General features: G+C 44.6%; 1 protein-coding gene across 1 annotated transcript in view; it reads left to right on the top strand.

The window, feature by feature from the left end:
- Window positions 1-417: 417 nt before the first annotated feature.
- Window positions 418-17,444, top strand: part of pard3ba (par-3 family cell polarity regulator beta a) — a gene marked incomplete at its 5' end in the record, with an annotated part of 88,838 nt that continues 71,811 nt past the window's right edge. Inside the window, 6 exons of the mRNA XM_071524584.1 lie at window positions 418-603; window positions 3,194-3,355; window positions 4,979-5,065; window positions 11,176-11,353; window positions 12,911-13,058; window positions 14,665-14,774. Of these exons, the coding sequence (XP_071380685.1) occupies window positions 418-603; window positions 3,194-3,355; window positions 4,979-5,065; window positions 11,176-11,353; window positions 12,911-13,058; window positions 14,665-14,774 (871 nt within the window). The remainder of the gene's footprint in view (window positions 604-3,193; window positions 3,356-4,978; window positions 5,066-11,175; window positions 11,354-12,910; window positions 13,059-14,664; window positions 14,775-17,444) is intronic.

Genomic DNA, 17,444 nt, shown 5'->3' with positions numbered 1-17,444 from the left:
CAACACCTGCTCCTCTTTTCTTTTTCTTTCCCTCTCTCTGTCTTCCTTTTTTCTGCCCCAGCCTTCTCCCTTCATGACTCTTTAATCCTCTCTCTTCTCCCCTCTCTCCCTTTTCTCTCTCCGTTTTGGTGTTCAATATAATCGGTGTGGTGTAAGAGCATGCATTATAACACACTGCATTCGATTTGGTATTCCTGCCTCGCTTGTCAGCGATCATATAGTTATTATGTAAAGTAGGTATTAGGTGTATGTATTAAAGGGCTTTTCCTGTCTGAAATAACGGCTTTTCACACAAACATCGAGAAAATATATCAGAACTCGGGAGTAAGTCTAAAAAGCCAGACGGGCCCCATTTAAATTCTGTCTCCTTCCATCCCTCCTTCCCTCTCCTTTCTCTCTTTTCTCTCTCTCTGGCAGAAAGGGGAGGAGGCAGGCAGCCTGGTGCTGGAGGACGGCAGGGAGCAGCTGATGTACGAGATCCCCCTCAACGACACGGGTTCGGCCGGCCTGGGGGTCAGCCTGAAGGGCAACAAGTCCAGGGAGACCGGAGAGGACCTGGGCATCTTCATCAAGTCCATCATCCATGGAGGGGCCGCTTACAAGGTAGAGAATCCACGTCCTTCGTCTTCGCTGGGTGTCACAGGGGCCCCAGGTGGCCATTTCTGGAGGCCCTTTGCAAAAATTGGTTTAAAGTAATAATCAGCAACATTTTCAGATGAATAAATGTCTATTGAGGTTGCTCCAATTTTATATAGAACCTTTTCCTTAACCAAACTACTCTCTTTTTCTGGGTGTAGCTTATGCAAAGTGCTGTTGAGACTGCTGTGTTTTTTTTTGTGCTCTCTCTCTTATCTGTTGTTATCTCTGCTCTTCCTCTCCTCCACTTGCAGACTCTCCACCCTTTCTGATGCCTCTGTGTTGTTTCCTCTCATCTCCTCTTCCTTTGCACCCCTCCCCTCTCGATCTCACTTCCCGTCTCTCTCGTCTGTCCGAGGCCACAGCCCGCTTCCTCGCCCCCCCCCGCCCGCTCGTCTTCCCTCAACCTTTGACCCCCCTTGACCCCAGCTGGCCTCGTCACTTCAGCACCCGCAGCCATCTTATCTGTATCACTCAGTACCTCCTTCAAGTGTGAGCGCGTCAGGGAAAAAACAACATCCCCTTTCAACAGTTTAAAGACTCCTCCACTTGGCCTCCATATCTGGCCCTCTCAGAGCTCCTTGCGCCCCCCCCCCCCCCACCGCCGTTCCCAGATCAGCGCTGAACGAAAAAGGAAGCGCAGAGCTGAGTGTGCGGGGCGTAGATAACGGCTGGTCTGGGATCAGCGGCGGTCACACAGCGGCTCCCCGAAGCGTCTTCAGAAGTCGTTTTTTCTGACAGCTGCCGATCCGGATAGCGCTCTGACAGAATGGTCTAGTAAGATCTCCGGTTGGCTGCGAAGCAGGTTTCTGGGACAAGATGCCACATAAGAGGAAGAGTGAAGGAGCGAGATAGAGGAGGGAGGAAGAAGAGAGAGACAGAACGTGGGGAGGGAGGGAGAGAGCCGATCTGTGGAAGACGGCGATTGGGAAGGGAGGGAATATGAGAGAGGGAAGAAATGAGAGGGACTGAACAATGGAGAGAGATGGAAAGAGTCTGAATAAGAAGACACAAAAGGAAAATTGAAGAGTGGAGACACTCAGCAGGCACACTATACCCATGTGTGTGTGTGTGTGTGTGTGTGTGTGTGTGTGTGCGTTCTCTATGTGTGTGTGTGTGTGAGTGTGTGTGTGTGTGTGTGTCTCTCCTCCTAGATGTTGATGCATGCTAATGAAAAGCAGCTAAGGGGCCGGGTAATGAGACTGTGCAGTGCCAGGCCGGGACAGAGGAGGGGACCCGGTTTCCCCTGAGTCTGACTGACACACACACACACACACACACACACACACACACACACACACACACACACACACACACACACACTCACACAGCAGGCAAAAAAAGGGAGGAGATGAAGAAGAGTCATGGAGAGATCTAACCTATTTCCATTAAAGAGTTTCGGTTGCTGACAGGGCCTGGGGCCTCAATTATAAAAAAATATTTCTTTGACTTGATCCCTGATTCTGTCCTGCGATCATTTCAAAGAATATGATAAAGAAGACAAATTAAAATTACATTGATGGCGCCGCTAACTTGGGGAATGAGGAAATTAGTTGGAAGTATTACAGAAAATTGGAGAAAATCAATGTCACCCGCTGATTTTGGTAAAGATCAAACACTTTGGTGTGGATTTGGTTACAAGCACAAAACTTGTGTGTAATAACCTTTTATGAACTCAGGTGATTGGCATGTTGGGTGGGCTTGCGTGTGTGTGTGTGTGTGTGTGTGTGTGTGTGTGTGTGTGTGCCATCCCAATCTGCACTCGAGGTCAGTCAGGACGGTGCCTTGTTAATGAGATGGGGTCAAAGGGCACCATTGACCATAATGGACCGTTCATGACTCCACACACACCAAGGGAGTCTTTAGTGTGTGTGTGTGTGTGTGTGTGTGTGTGTGTGTCTCTGATTGTCTCCATCTCTATTGGCTTTTTTTTCTCCCTCTGCAATACTTTTTTTAATGTGTTTTGCTCTCTCTCTCTTTCTCTCTCTCCTCTTTCTCTCTCTCTCCCCCCCCCCCCCCCTCTCTCTCTCTCTCTCCCCCCTCTCCCTCTCCCTCCAGGGCACTATTCTGTGTTGCCTGTCTACAAGAGGCTGCTATTTAAAACACTTAGAAGTGATTTAGTGCCCACGGAGGCTATTCCATTAGCTGCTCTATGTATTTATCGTGGCTCTCCCACTCTCAATAGATTGCTAACTCTACAATTTTCTTGCCTTCCCCTCCTCTTCCATTTTCTACTCTTCTGTCTCTCTCTCTCTCTCTCTCTCTCTCTCTCTCTCACACACACACAACACCCAGCTCTTCCAATTTCTCTTCCTCGCCGCTCTGCTCCCCTCTTCTCTCTTTAAACTGTATTGATGACTGAGCTTTTGCAGACTTTTTTACTCAATGTCATATCTGTGTTTTGTTTATTGCCATGCAAGTATGATGTGCTGTGATGTCGTATGTGAATCTGAGTAGAAACATCTTTGTAGTGAGGTTTACAGGAAATGTGACCTTAATTTTGATAATAATTCCACAATTCCACAACCATAATTCCACATCTGTCTTCTCCCATCAGGACGGACGGTTGCGCGTCAACGACCAGCTGATCGCGGTGAACGGCGAGTCTCTGCTCGGACGCTCCAACCACGCCGCCATGGAGACGCTCAGACGCTCCATGTCAGCGGAGGGCACCGCCAGGGGCACCATCCAGCTGGTGCTGCTGCGATCCTCTGCACAGGTACAGCGGGGCGGCTTAACAGGGAGTTTCACATATAGGTCGCTTTACAGGAACACGCCAGAATGTATTTTCCAACTTGTTTCGCACATTTCGTCGCATTAGATGGTGGTTTTCAGCTGTTTTTCCTCCACAGCGAGCCCAACTGTAGTGGCAACCAGACTGTTCCCCCATTTAGAAAAAAAACATTAAAAAGACGGAAGGAAGGAATGACATTTTTAGGTCATGGAAGCGCTCTGATTTAGTTATGGAAAGACATGGAAAAGTCGGGGAATTTCACATCAGGGCCACGGCGGAAAACCTCTCACTTTCTCTGAACAATTCTGGGACGGAGGGACATGAAATGTTAAACGCACAACGCAATGTTCATCTTGAGTTGAGATGTTCAACCTCAAGTGATTTAGTCTCATTTTGACAAGTGATTTAGTCTCATTTTGACAAGTGATTTAGTCTCATTTTGACAAGTGATTTAATCTCTCATTCAGTTTTAAAATCTTGTTTCTCATCAAACAAGAAGAAGAAATCCACCAATGGGGTGAGATGATATCTTTTTTCCAGTGCAGTTTCATGAAATTATCTCACCTCACTGGCAGATTTGTCACTTTACCTCAAAAAAAAAAAAGATTTTAAGACTCAACACTAAATTACGTGACTTTTAATCGTTGCTATTTTTTGCAGTGTAGGACCGGCTGTATCTCTCTCTTGAGAGATGATCAGTCAGTAAGCCGGTTGGTTGTGACATTTGAGCTTTGGAGGAAAGAGGCTCTACTATATATAGGCATCTATCCTCCACATAATACACCCCGATGCTGCCTGGACCTACACAGAACAATGTTACGATGGGGAGGCACTATGAAATCAGGTTGAGCCACTTCACTATCTGTTTACAAAGCCGTTTGAAAACTGATGTTGGAGTGGCGAGGATCCTGCTCTTTTTTCCATGACAAGTGTAACCCTTTTATTCAAAGAGCACTCAGCCCGTCCATTTTAGTGAAGATTAGTAATGCAGCATTCCAGCCTCCCACAGTATGGACACAGCTGGGCAAGAATAATGAAAACGCAAGCATAAAGGCTCCCTCCCTGACAGTGACTGTCTAGCTGTATAGCATATTTGTGTTTTAGGTGTATGGTTTGTGCATAGTGTATATTCTCCTGCCAAAAACTCAAGTGAACTTGGCAGGCAATTTTACAATGTAAATATGTAGCTAACACTTATCCAGAGAGACTTTTCTGTACAGTGAGCAGGTAGGAGTTCAGTGTCTTGCTCAATGGCACTTTGACAGGACACATGGCTGATGATGGACACAATATTGACTGCTGCAGGGACTGAAGGAATGAAAATAATTCAGCTCCTCTTGGCATACAGTGGACAAAGCTTTGGTTGCGGTGTTGTTTTTAAATGTTTAAGCTTTGTCTATTCTCCAAAAGTAGCTGGATACTTCTGTTTCCTTTGGTTCTTTTTGATTCATGCACCTTGGAAGAGCTGCGAGGTTCAGACAGATGTTCTTTCCCCTTGTTGCAGGGACTGAACCTGCAAACTCCTGATTATCCGTCCACTAGGCCATTCTGAGCAAGACAAGTAGTTTTGTCTGGGTATTTTGCATGATTTCTTTTCTCTTATCGCAGATGGGATATATGAACGCTGCGCCAAGCACCGCCACCAGCGTCGCCGCCACCCATCACCCCGACCTCCACACGGGCTCCAGCAACCAGGTACGAGCGGGTGACCTCCTCCCCCTCCTCCATCAGCGGCAGCAGCAGCAGCCGCCCCCTCCTCGCCGCTCCTCCTCCCTCCTCCCCACGCTGAGGAGGCGAGCGTCGGAGCCGCTGCCTCTCAGCCACAGGCAGCGTTACGCGCAAAAGCCGGGGGAGACGCACACGAGATACACCTACGGCTTTCACCCAAGGGAGAGGCGTAGCGGCTACACATACGGTTTGGCACGAAGGGAGACGGGTGACGAGTGTAGTCAGGATGAAGGGGAGCACGCCCAAACCGCTAGGTACGGGCTCGGGCACGTCGCCCACAGCCAGACACTGGGCGGCTTAAACAGATACGCAGAGGGAGATACGGAGAGGAATTTAAACAGGAGTAGGTATGGATACGAATACGCACACGCACGCGGTCGAACGCTCGCCGACCCACAGGGCCGCGGCGAGCTGGACAACGCGCTCGGGCGCACGTGCGGCGACACGCAGCGGTACGGGGACGCTCACGCCCGCAGATACACACACACACACACACGCAGCCACACGCAGGACGGCGTCCACAGGCAGGACGGCGTCCACAGGCAGGACGGCGTCCACAGGCAGGACGGCATTCAGAGCAGGTACACTGAGAACATCAGAGCGATGGCGGGGCAGATGTACGGAGAGCCGCCCGCGCACAGCAGGATCCCCACACGCGCTCACATGAACAGAAACACACACAGATACACGGACGCGCACACACACAACTACGCACACAACCAAGCACTGACCAGACACCACCACCTCCGGCTGTCTGGGGGACTCTAGCACAATCTGTGTGTGTGTGTGTGTGTGTGTGTATTTATGTGCGAGTGTTTATATAAACCCTATGTATCAAGGGTTTGGTGTGAAAGGGGCAAAAGTGACATTTTAGCTTGAAATTTGTACTATTGTTAAGCTCTATCTGATGGTAAAAAAAAAAGCACATTTGTAATCATAAACAACATTAAAATAAAGGGGAAAGTCCAAGAGACTCAAGTGAAAACCCTAGATTAAATTTGGAATATAATTTAAATTTACTGTAAATTACTGTATAAGTGGGAACGGTTCCAATGTTATGTTTTAAATAAAAATTTAAGTTTATGCTCTGCTATAAAACTAGGAAAATGACACTTTGGCCCCTTTTACTCTAAACCCTTGATATGTAAATCCAGTAAGAATGCATGTGAGAATGTATTGATTGATGGTGTGGAAGCACATATTAATCTTACACAAAGCCTTTCCTCTTGCCAAGACCACTAGCTGTCTCACATTACCTTTAAGCTCGCTTTGTTGAATATTACACACACACTCAATATAGTACTAAATTCTTCACTGTGTGCACCTCTCCTTTCTTTCACGTTGGTTTTAACTCACTAAAATTAGTTTGAGCTTTTGCACCGATTAATTTCTCACTGTTTATCACTGTGTGTTATACCACTAGCCTGCCTCCTGTGAAGACTGAATACTCTTTCCTGTTTTGTGTAATGAATTAACTTCGCCTTTACTCTTTTGTTTTTAATTTTCTTTACTTTTTTAAGGGCAGTTGTACTCTGTGCTTTCCTATCTCACCTGCCTGTTTCTCCTCTGTTAAATAAAGCTAATCTGAATCCTCCTGCATGCCTGTCTATGTTTGTGCTTCTCTGTTGGGTTTTCAATGGCTGCCTTCTCCTTTGCTCCTCTCTCTGTAGTATATTAAATGCTATGTGGGTCTCTGTTCCCTCTTTGTTGGCCTCAGCTTCTCTCTTCTGTTCTCCCTTAACTGTATCCTCCAATACTCAAAATGCCTGCTAGAAAACCATTCATTAAGATACATCACATAGTCACACAATTCATTCTATTAAACAAAAAAAATGCCTAATGATTGCAATTTATGGGTAAGAGTCAAACTAAAGCACAGTTTTGTTTTGTTTTTTTAGTCATAATGGCAGCTCACCGAGGGGCTTTTATTTTGAAATTTAGCTCAATACACTGACACACCGTTTACTGCCATGTAATGAATGATGAAAGTATTACATGAACACCGAATGAAAACTGACATAAGGATTGAATCAGTTTTCATGGATGTTGCTCCTGCTCTGTGATAAATGGGTTAGAAATCGGAGTTCATGGAAAGTGTTAACCTTTGCTTATTTTCATCCCTTTCTCCTTCGTGCTGAACCGCTACATTTCAGCAAAAAAAAATCCTTATTTTCCAGTGCCAAATTTCTTTAATCCTTTTGCGGTAAGTGTGGGAGCGCTGGCATAAATCGTGAAATGGAACAACCGGTTAAACGCAGCGCAAATTCCTGGATGGACGGACCGATGAAGACGTCAAGCAGGAGAGCCGCTGAAAAGTCGACAGCTGCTGCTCGGCTCAGCCTGTCCATTCAGAGTCATGTTGAGGCGTGACTGACTGTTTAACGGCTAAAAAGGATGTTGCATAGGAGTTAAGGCAGATGCTTATTGATACTGCGTGTGTGTGTGTGTGTGTGTGAGAGAGAGAGAGAAACAACAGGGGGGTTAGTGGGTTGACTGGCATTGACCTGCTCATTATGGCGTATCCATCTTGTCCACGCCTCACTTCAAATGAGTGTGTGTGCACGTGCATGTGTATATATGTGTGTGTGTGTGTGAGAGACAACAGTGGGGTTACTGGGTTGACTGGCATTGACCTGCCCATTGTGGCATGTCCATCTCGTCTACGCCTCGCTCCCAGTGTGTGTGTGTGTGTGTGTGTGTGTGTGTGTGTGTGTGTCAGTCATCCAAGCCTATGGGTAAAAGCTATCAAAGCCAGTTCAAAGCTCAGTCTGTATCTCCAGTCCCGCTCCTCTCATCACTAAACACCCCAGTGCCTTATTCTGGTCGCACCATGGGGCAGCATGATAAAAGAGCCTTGCCCTGAGGGGAAACTCTGAATCCCCCCAATTTTCTCCCTTTTCTCTTTCGGTCTCTATCTATATATTCTGGGTTTCCACCCAAGTGTTTTTTGGGGGGAATTATGATGTATCAAATTATAAAAGCTGAATGGAAATGGAAACACTTGCTCAATTTTCCTCAGTATCTTGAAGCAGAAAAGTTTTTTGTAGGTTGAGAAGTTGAAAAGTGGATTTGGACGTCCTGAGATGTGATCTGTAAAATATCTGTCCACCACAACCGCCCAGAAATGTTAGTGCATTGTTTTGTTTTCATCTTTGGTAACAGTAACAACTTGCCCAATGCAAATCAATTCTTGAAAAATTCTTTCCATTTTTCTCCACTTTTTTTGTTATTCAAGAAGCCTGTTTATTCACTTCAACCTAGCAGATGGAAAATCACCTAATTCACATTTTATTTCTTGCAACATTTACAAAAACTTTATGTAAAATTTGCTTTACAGTTGGAATGAAACATAGCTCATGTCTGTCCCTCACTTTCTCTCTTCCTTTCTTTCTCCCTCTTTCTCCTTGTCTCTCACTTTCTTTCTTTCTTTCTTTCTTTCTCACATACTTTCTCTACCTCACTCTCTTGCAGACCTACAGCAGCAACAGTAACGATCACAACACAAACAGAAGCATTAAACAGAAACTGCTTGAATATCAATTAACAGTTCTTTAAAACATGAAATCCACTTTCTCCACGTCTATCTCTGTTTCACCCTTTCCTTCCCTCTCTTGCTCTCCATCCCGAGCCAGAGGACATGTGGGTGGGGTGGTGGGCGACACGGCGGGGCGAGGCCGGGCTAAGCCTCTCAGAAGCCTATTGTATGAAGCAGTAGGTTGGGGCTGGCTAGATAGACGGATCCCCCCCCCCCTGTTTAGTTATTGTTGAGGGATTAAGATATCTGGCTGCCTGTCTATCTGGCTGCAAGCCGTCAGCTTCTGGAGACTGAGGGATGGATAGATGGATAGATGGATGAAGGGATGGATGGAGGGATGGATGGATGGGCGGGGGAGTGATCGGTGTGATGTGTGTGACACTGACATGTGCAGAGGAACTGTCAGAGTATCGTATGCAAATATGTAGGCCTACATTGCACACACACACACACACACACACACACACACACACACACACACACACACACACATACACACATACAGGATCTCTGTGATTGACAGCCATGATGTAGTGACATATTAAGATGTAAGGTGGGTGCTAATGATACCCCAGGGACTGCAGGACTCATCGCTTACTGAATACACCGCACCCAACGCTTTGATACCACGTCGATATCGGAATACCTTTCATTGTCGTACGCCGTGTCTGAGGATTATTTATCTTGCGCTAAAATAAGCGTGTGTGTGTGTGTGAGATGCGTAGGTGTATCTATCTTCACTCGGTGCGTGCGTGACAGCTGTGGCTTCCATCGCTTTGACCAAAAAAGGCTCTTTTCATCCCACACCGTCTCCCCACCAGCCCCGCCAGTCCCTATCTCCATCTGGGGGAGTGGATGGGGGGGTGGGGGGGGGTCCTTTGTAGCGCTGGATGGCTGTCCGATAACACGCCTGTCAACAGCACTCAGGATTATCTTAATTACTGCGTTTTCAACAAACGCCGCGCACACGAAGAGGTTTATCAGCTCGATGCTGTTTTTACGGAGAGTGATGAAATCTCACTGCGTTTTCAAGAGGCATACCGAAGGCTTATTTATTCCTATAAATAAATAAATCTAATTATACATATTTTTGGGCTTTTCTATTCATCCCCCAGTCTGTGACCTGGTTAGAAGATGGTGTCTCTAACCACTAGGCCACCCTGCTAATCCATTCCCCAGTACAATTTGAAAATGTTTTCCTCTTTCCCATCTAAAGAATTGGATATGATACGGTGAAATTCTCAGCCCCATTCCTGTCAAATATAAAATACACAATGTCGAGGACACCGAGTGTTGAGTGAGGTGTTGACAGTATCACACTCTTTACTTTCTCACATTTCCTAAACCAGCTAGTGCACAGTGCACAGTGCAAATACTCTACACATTGTACAGTATGTAGTTGATTCATAATCCAGTTCCTTCATGATCATCCCTCATGTGGGAATACTAAACATGTACAGGCCATCATACATGGGCAGCATTTTTGTGTCAATGGAGATGAGCAATTTAGCCATTGACCAGCCTTACTTTTTCATGATATTTTTTCTATCACCGCTTATGTAGATTTCGTCAAAATCCTACGTAGGCCAACATTTCTCATCTCACATTTCCTCCAAAATTTGCTCATGTATCATCACCATCAGAATCAAACTATAGAGGTTATTACTGGAAAATCTATCTAGGAGTTCTTCTTTTTTCTGCATGTCTGTTGAACTCCTGCTGCACTCTGTACTCACTTTACTTTTTATTTCTTTGCATTCATCAGAAGCTGCAAGGAACGGTCTGGTAGCTGGTTGGAGAGACACGAGTTGTTTATTGCAGAATACTTACATCCAGAATAAATGCATAACAGAGGACTACCACTGTAGATGAAACAGTCCCTCTAAGCAAGCCCTGATGATGTGTCATCCATAAATATGTTCTTATAGAATGTGACCAGAAAGCACATGAGGGGTTTATCTTTAGCTTCCACACCCTGGAACACAGGGTTGGACTTGTGACAGTCGATATTCAATGTCTTTCAATTTTTCCTTTTCCATGCCAAAAATTACAGGTATTCAGTGTTTCCCCCCTAGAATTTTATTCAGTGTGATCCACCCCACTTTATAATGGTAGGAGAAACTCTTGGATAGATTACTACATTTTTAAATGAAGAATTAATTTGCAAAAACATTATTGAACAATAAACTGAAGAATGAATTGTGCCAGAAAATTCCATATTTCAGGTTTTACAGACTGTTTATGTAGCTGGGGGTGGATGATGTTGACTGGCTGATACCCAATATTTAATAAAAGGCCAATATTGTCCCGATATATCAGCAAACCGAGATATCAGTCTAATTCTCCTGGATGATAAAAGAAATGAGTTTTATCTATCTGGGAAAATCTATGTGAGCTACACAATTTACAATTTTGTTTTTTCATAAATCATAACTTTGGCTTTGGTTTTGGACTGTTTGCATATAAAGCTTTAATAAATAAGACCTTGTGTTTTTTTCCTAACTATGTCTTCATCTCTCCTGCTCTCTTTCTGCGTTGACAGGAGCTCCAGGAGCCTCGCAGCCTCAATGGCCCCTCTGCGTACCAGGGGCCTCAGGGGCCCCAGGGACCCCAGGGACCCTCAGCACCCGTCAGACCCCCGACTGTAGAGTTCAACGGGAACGGTGCAAGTCAGCCTCCAGCGATGACCAACAACTATGTGCACAGCAACTCTACAAGCGGTGAGCACGCAGAAATACACCGAAAACTCATGCTGCGCACAATATTTGGCAATTTGAATTGTCAAATAGTCAACAGTAGGCCTGGAGTGTTTGTGTACGACGCGTTCATGTGTGATCGGGTGTGTACACACAGTATGTTTGTCAGTGTGTGTGTGTGCTTGTATACATAAGTGTGTGTATGCGATCCTACCGCAGCATGACACCCAGCCAAGTCTGCTGATATTGTTGCATTGTTGTGTTGTTTTTTTTGTTGTTGTTTTTTTTTGGGTCAGCGCCACCGCAGCAGCCACCCTAAGCATCTTATATCACTGCGTTACAAAGGAAGCGCGCCACTTTTCCCGTCTTTCCCCCCCCCCCCTCGCGCTCCGTTTCCATATCTCTTTCATTCTCGGCCCTGCATATTTATGACGGGAGAAAGGGGAAGTCATTAACTATGTTTTTCCGAACGCGACGCTCTGCTTTTCATGTGCAAAAGATCTGACCTTGGAATCATTACGCTGATGAAACGGCTTCTAAGTGGGCCAGATTTGCATACGGGCTATTGTGCGGGATGCGCGGCGTTGTAAAACGAGGACTAACAAACTGTTTTAAATTCATTCTTTAGCTCTCTCTCTCTTTCTCTCTCTCTTTTTCCCTTGTTCGTTCTCTCCTCCGTCTCACCCCCCCCGCTCCAAACCCCCACCCCCTGGGATGCAGGGAGCTGGAGTGTGTTTTTTTTTTTCTCCTCTCTGTCAGCTCTCCATCAGTCTGGAGCTGCGGTACAGTTACAGTCATTTTGTACTGGGGGGATTTCAACACAAAGGCTTTACAGTGAGGAAATTATGCGCTGTTTCCTGTCTCCGGGTTTACAGTTTATGGAAATGTTGTAGGAAGAGTTGTGAGGAAGTTAGAATGGGGGTTTTGTATGGAAATGGGTTTTATATGTGCGTGTGTGTTTTTTTTTTTGTTTTGTTTGAGTGTGCTTTGTGTGTGTGTGTGTGTGTGGGGGGCGGGTTATTCATGTGTGTGTGTCTATGAGTGTGAGCGGGAATACATTCATGTGTATGCACATGTCTTTGATGTGTAGCTAATGTCTTCTAATTGCCTGACCTTGCCTCGCTGTGTATTGACATTATTGATCCCCAAATCAAGGACAAGCTGGTTTTGATTCTGTCTGATGTCTGTATTTAAATCTGCCTCTGTCTGCAGCGTCTCGTCACAACTGATGTGGTTAATGTCGTTAATGAAAAATATAATAAAAAATAAAATGGATATCAAAAGTGTACACACCCTTTCAAAGTTTTTTTTTAGCTTTTATTGCCTCGAGGACTGAAATGAAAACCAATTCGATCAGACTCCTCACTTTCTTTTTGATATAGTTACCTGCAGAATCAAGGTAAAAACAAAAAGGCCACGCATTTCTGAAAATGGAAAATGTGTTAAAATTAGAAAACTATAACACCTTTTCTGTATTCCAACTTTGGTGCTTTGATTCTATCTTGATGAACAAAATCAATGTGTTTTTTTTTTTTGTTTTTTTGTCCGTCTGTTTGTTGTGTTTGTTGTTTCTCTCCTCAGCTGCGTATCCCACGGCGTACGCCAACGGCAGCTACGGTCACTACGGCGACGACGACGAGGAGCTGGAGGAAGACTTCCCCCCGCCCCCCTCCCCTGGCGCCGTGGAGGAAATGAACAGAGCCTTAGCTCTAACACCCCCACAACACAGGTACCCCACACACACACACACACACACACTGTCAGCTCTCCATTACACCACACACGTAGACAGAGTTATTACATTCTAATGGAGTCCTTAATATGGGCTACTGTGTTATGAGATAAAGGATAGTCATTACGCTAAATATTACAGCGCACATATGCATTATTTAGACTATAAGGGCTAATTGCAACAGCCTATTTGCATTATGCATAAGTAATTAAGGTGATAACATAATAGAGAAAATAGGAATATGAAGAGTTGGAAAGGGCTGTAATGCATCTCTGTGGAGGCTAGCCTGGTTTGAACTCTGCATGCTGTCACGGTGTCCGTACAGCAAAATCACAAAAAACGTATATTACAGATAGCTAATAAATACTAAATAATTGTCACCCTCACCCCAGCTTTATTAGGAATGTTTAGGATATTAGGAATTAGGAATTTATTAGGATATTTGTGGAAGAAAATGTGGATTCTGTGACAGGATTCCCACAGTTTGTGGATTTGAGAAAATCAAATTTGTAATTTTTGAAAATGAATGAATTGAAAATACTTTTTAGTTGTTTTATTTTTATTAAAATATATCACCCAAATTCATCAACATGCCTCACCTCTCTCCCAGCATCAACACTTTCAAAATGATTTCACCAGGATTTCTTGACTTAATAAGATCATGAGTAAAAAATTAGGCCTCATTAGGTCATGTCTCACCGCAAAAATAGCTCATTTTGAGCGCTTGAATTTCACCAACCCAGACCTTAAAAGTTTTTTACATGTAGAAGTCCTTGAATTTGGTATCCGAGTGAGTGTAGGAACCCTGCTGTGAGCCATCATGTTAAATTCATTGAAAATATGAATAAATCCATGCTTAGATATGGTTTTAAAGTTTAATTATAATAGCGAAAGTCTAGTTTATGTCTAGGATTTCCTGTAGTTGACCCTGACCTCTGACCTCTCTATGTAGGAAGGCAAGAGAAAAGAAACATTCTCAACGTCGATAAAGTATCAGACGAACGTTAAAACGCCTCCCACTCAAACAGAAATAATTCGAATCCAAAGCAAGTCTCCCGAATCCCTGAAAGTGAAGGTGTTGTGAAGAAAACACTGGATGAGGAGGTTAGCAGACGAGAAATGAGGCTCCACTGTGCTGCGGCGGATCTTCCTGTTCAATCGTCTGCAGCTGTTGAGTTCTGAGGAGAAAGAGCGAGGAAGTTTGAGGAGCAGCAGTTTGTGCGTCTCATGTGGCCAAACTCGGGATGTGACATCAATACGCTCCTTCTCGGAAAGTTTAATGAAGACAGTTATGCCATTGTTTTACTGAATCGTGCCATCTGGGACAGAGGATATTGAATGATTCAAGCTGTGTCTACGTGTGTGTGTGTGTGTGTGTGTGTGAATTTTATGCTTTATTACTGTTATTTTTTTGGCTGATATTGCCAACAAATCCAATAAAAGTTGAGTCACTTCACTTGTTTGTGCAGTTAAAGTATTCCTTTGGTGAATGTGTTATCACTGTGTTTTTTAATGCTAGCTTCCCTGGTGGGACAGTAAATATATATTGATTGATTGATTGATTGACTCCAAGTTAATTGGGATTGTTGTGTTGCATTGGCAGTGAGTTTCAGAAGGCGCCCTACATGCCTGCAGGCCTTTATACTGACAGACAACTGGCCAACCACACAGACAACACACCTCGCAACAGGACGTCCAAGAGCATGGATCTGGGTGAGCACACGCACACGCACACACACGCACACACACACACACACACACACACAAACAAACAAACCCTTCCCCAGTGAAAGAAGCCGTTGTCCTCACCGCTCTAACCGAGACAGAGCGTATTTTCTGGGGTAAGTACACAAATATAAACCATATCGTTGTCTAACCATCACAAACCGGCCAAACACACCAGTCTAATTATGGGTCCAGACTGCACACACACACACACACACACACACACACACAGAGCCAGTCACATGCCTCTTATCAGTACATTCCTTTGTTGTGATATGTCGCCCTCTCCTATTATCCAATGCCCTGGAGGGATTTGACCTGCTGAACTCATAAACCCAGGGGCTTTCCTATGGACTGGATGAACAGACCGTCTGCTTTGTGTGTGTGTGTGTGCGTTCATCTGAGGGTTTACGTGTGTGTGTGTGTGTGTGTGTGTGTGTGTGTGTGTGTGTGTGTGTGTGTGTGTGTGTGTGCGTCCTTTCTCTTTATGTCTGTATGAAAGGCGTGAGGTTTCCAATCCCATGGCTAGATGTGTGTCTGGATGGCGAGAACGAAGGGGCTTATTTCCTGGTATTAACCTGAGCTGACCCCTCCTTCCTCCTCCTTCTTCTACTTCTTCTTCTTCTTCTTCTTCTTCCTCTCTCTCTCTCTAGTCTTTTCATCTTTCTTTATCTCTTGCTTTTTTTTCCCTCTTTGATACTTTTCTTCAATTCTCTTGTTATCCCTGGCTATTGGGACAAGGTCATTGCTCTTTCTGTTTCTCTTTCTTCCCTCTCTCTCTCTTTCCCTCTGTCGCTCTCCCTTCATCTTTGTTTATATCCTCATTTTTTACTTTTAGCGCTTTTCTTCCTCAACTCTTTCCCTTGCTCTTGTTATCCCGAGCTGATGAGTTCATCGCTCTCGCTCTCGTCTATGTCTCTCTTTTCTTTCTCTCTCTCTCTCGCTCTCTCTCTGTTCTCTCTTTTCTCTCTCTCTCTCTCGGTCTCTCTCTGATTTCCAATCCCGGTTCATTAGGTTCAGTGGATTGGCTTTCTTCCTGCAGCACACGCCTCTGCCACCCAAGCTGATTGGCTTTCATTACGAACAGGGGTGGTCCACACACACACACACGCACACACACGCACACACACACACACACACACACACACTTTCTTTTCTATCCCTTTGAGAGCTCCCTGAATACACACCGCTATCTCTCTGCCTCTCTTGTTTCTATCTCCATCTCTGGCCGTCCTCCATCTCAATCTATTTTATTTTTTTTTATCTCTGTGGTTCTATTCATCCCTTCCGTCTCCAAAGCGCTCAGGGCTGAAACAAGGTAGTTAACGGAGCTGTGTGTGTGTGTGTGTGTGCGTGTACATGTGTAAATATGGCAGTAGCACTCAACACATACAAGACCTTGCTGACCCCATCTAGAGGCTCCCGTATTTAAAGGGCCATTTCACACAAATGCTCCTTTTTCTCCCAGGAGAGTTTCCCTGCATGTCAATCACAGCGGTGGATTTATGGCCACATGTACCCGAGCTGCAGAGGGTCTGCTTTTATTAAAGCGCCATGGACAGAGGGGGATGAGCGATATTGACCCTAGATGCCTCTAGATGCCTTGGCAAATAGTCTGTTGACTCAAAGCCTCCTTACACAGATCATACAGGAACACACACACACCTCCCTCCCGTGCTGAGATGGGACATCGGAGCAGCCAGAAATTAATCTGATAATGAACTCATTGTGCTCTGTATATCCAAGGATGTTATGACACCTACAGTGGTGTGTGTTCTCAGGAGGACCAAATGTCCTCACAAGGACAGAAAGATGAGGAAACCCTTCCAAAGGGAGGACCTCACTTCTACAAAGGTTTAGGACTTGACTTTAGGGTTAAGGTTAGAATTAAAGGTTAGATTCAGTTTAGGTGAGGGTAAAGGTTAGGTGGGATTAGGGATTTAGTGGGTGTCCCCAGGTCAGGAGTTTGAATCCAGCCTAGAACCTCACTCTGCCAAAAACATAATCTTTATAAAAGAGAATTGGGGTAAGGGTTAAGGTTAGGTATGTAGTGGGGAGGGTTAGGGTTAGGGTTTACTTAATGAATGTAGTCAATGGAAAGTTCTCACAAGTAGAGATGTTCCGATACCATTTTTTCGTTCCCGATACCGATTTGGATACCTGAACTTGCGTATCGGCCGATACCGAGTACCGATCCGACACCAGTGTGTTAAAAACAATATATATATTATTATTATTTTTTAACAGCTGTATACTACTAACCCTGTATGGATGTGATATGATTGCTATCATCGTTGTATGGCCAGGTTAAACCCTTTGTAAAACATGAACAAATACATACAGAGAATGAATGCCATAGAACTTTATTATCTAGTTTGACAGTCAGTCATAACTAAAAAAGAACATAAATAAATAAATCTAGGAATAAATAATTCCTTTAAACAACTGTTAAAGTGCAGCCACAATTTAGTAAAATAACAGACATTTAATATATAACTACTTTAAAGTAGATTTTTTTTGGGGCTAATAAATTACGTGATATCTGATCGGTGCATAGACTTGGGTACTCGCCGATACCCGGTCCAGCATTTTAGGCTGTATCGGAGGCATTTCCGATACTGGTATCGGTATCGGAAACAACTCTACTCACAAGTATAG

Source organism: Centroberyx affinis, unplaced genomic scaffold (genome assembly GCF_046629955.1).
Source record: "Centroberyx affinis isolate AG114_WGS23_722 - 3 ecotype Tasmania unplaced genomic scaffold, CSIRO-AGI_Caff_v1 ptg001205l_1, whole genome shotgun sequence".
NCBI classification, from domain to species: Eukaryota; Metazoa; Chordata; class Actinopteri; order Beryciformes; family Berycidae; genus Centroberyx; species Centroberyx affinis.
This window is presented reverse-complemented; position numbering and strand designations above follow the sequence as displayed.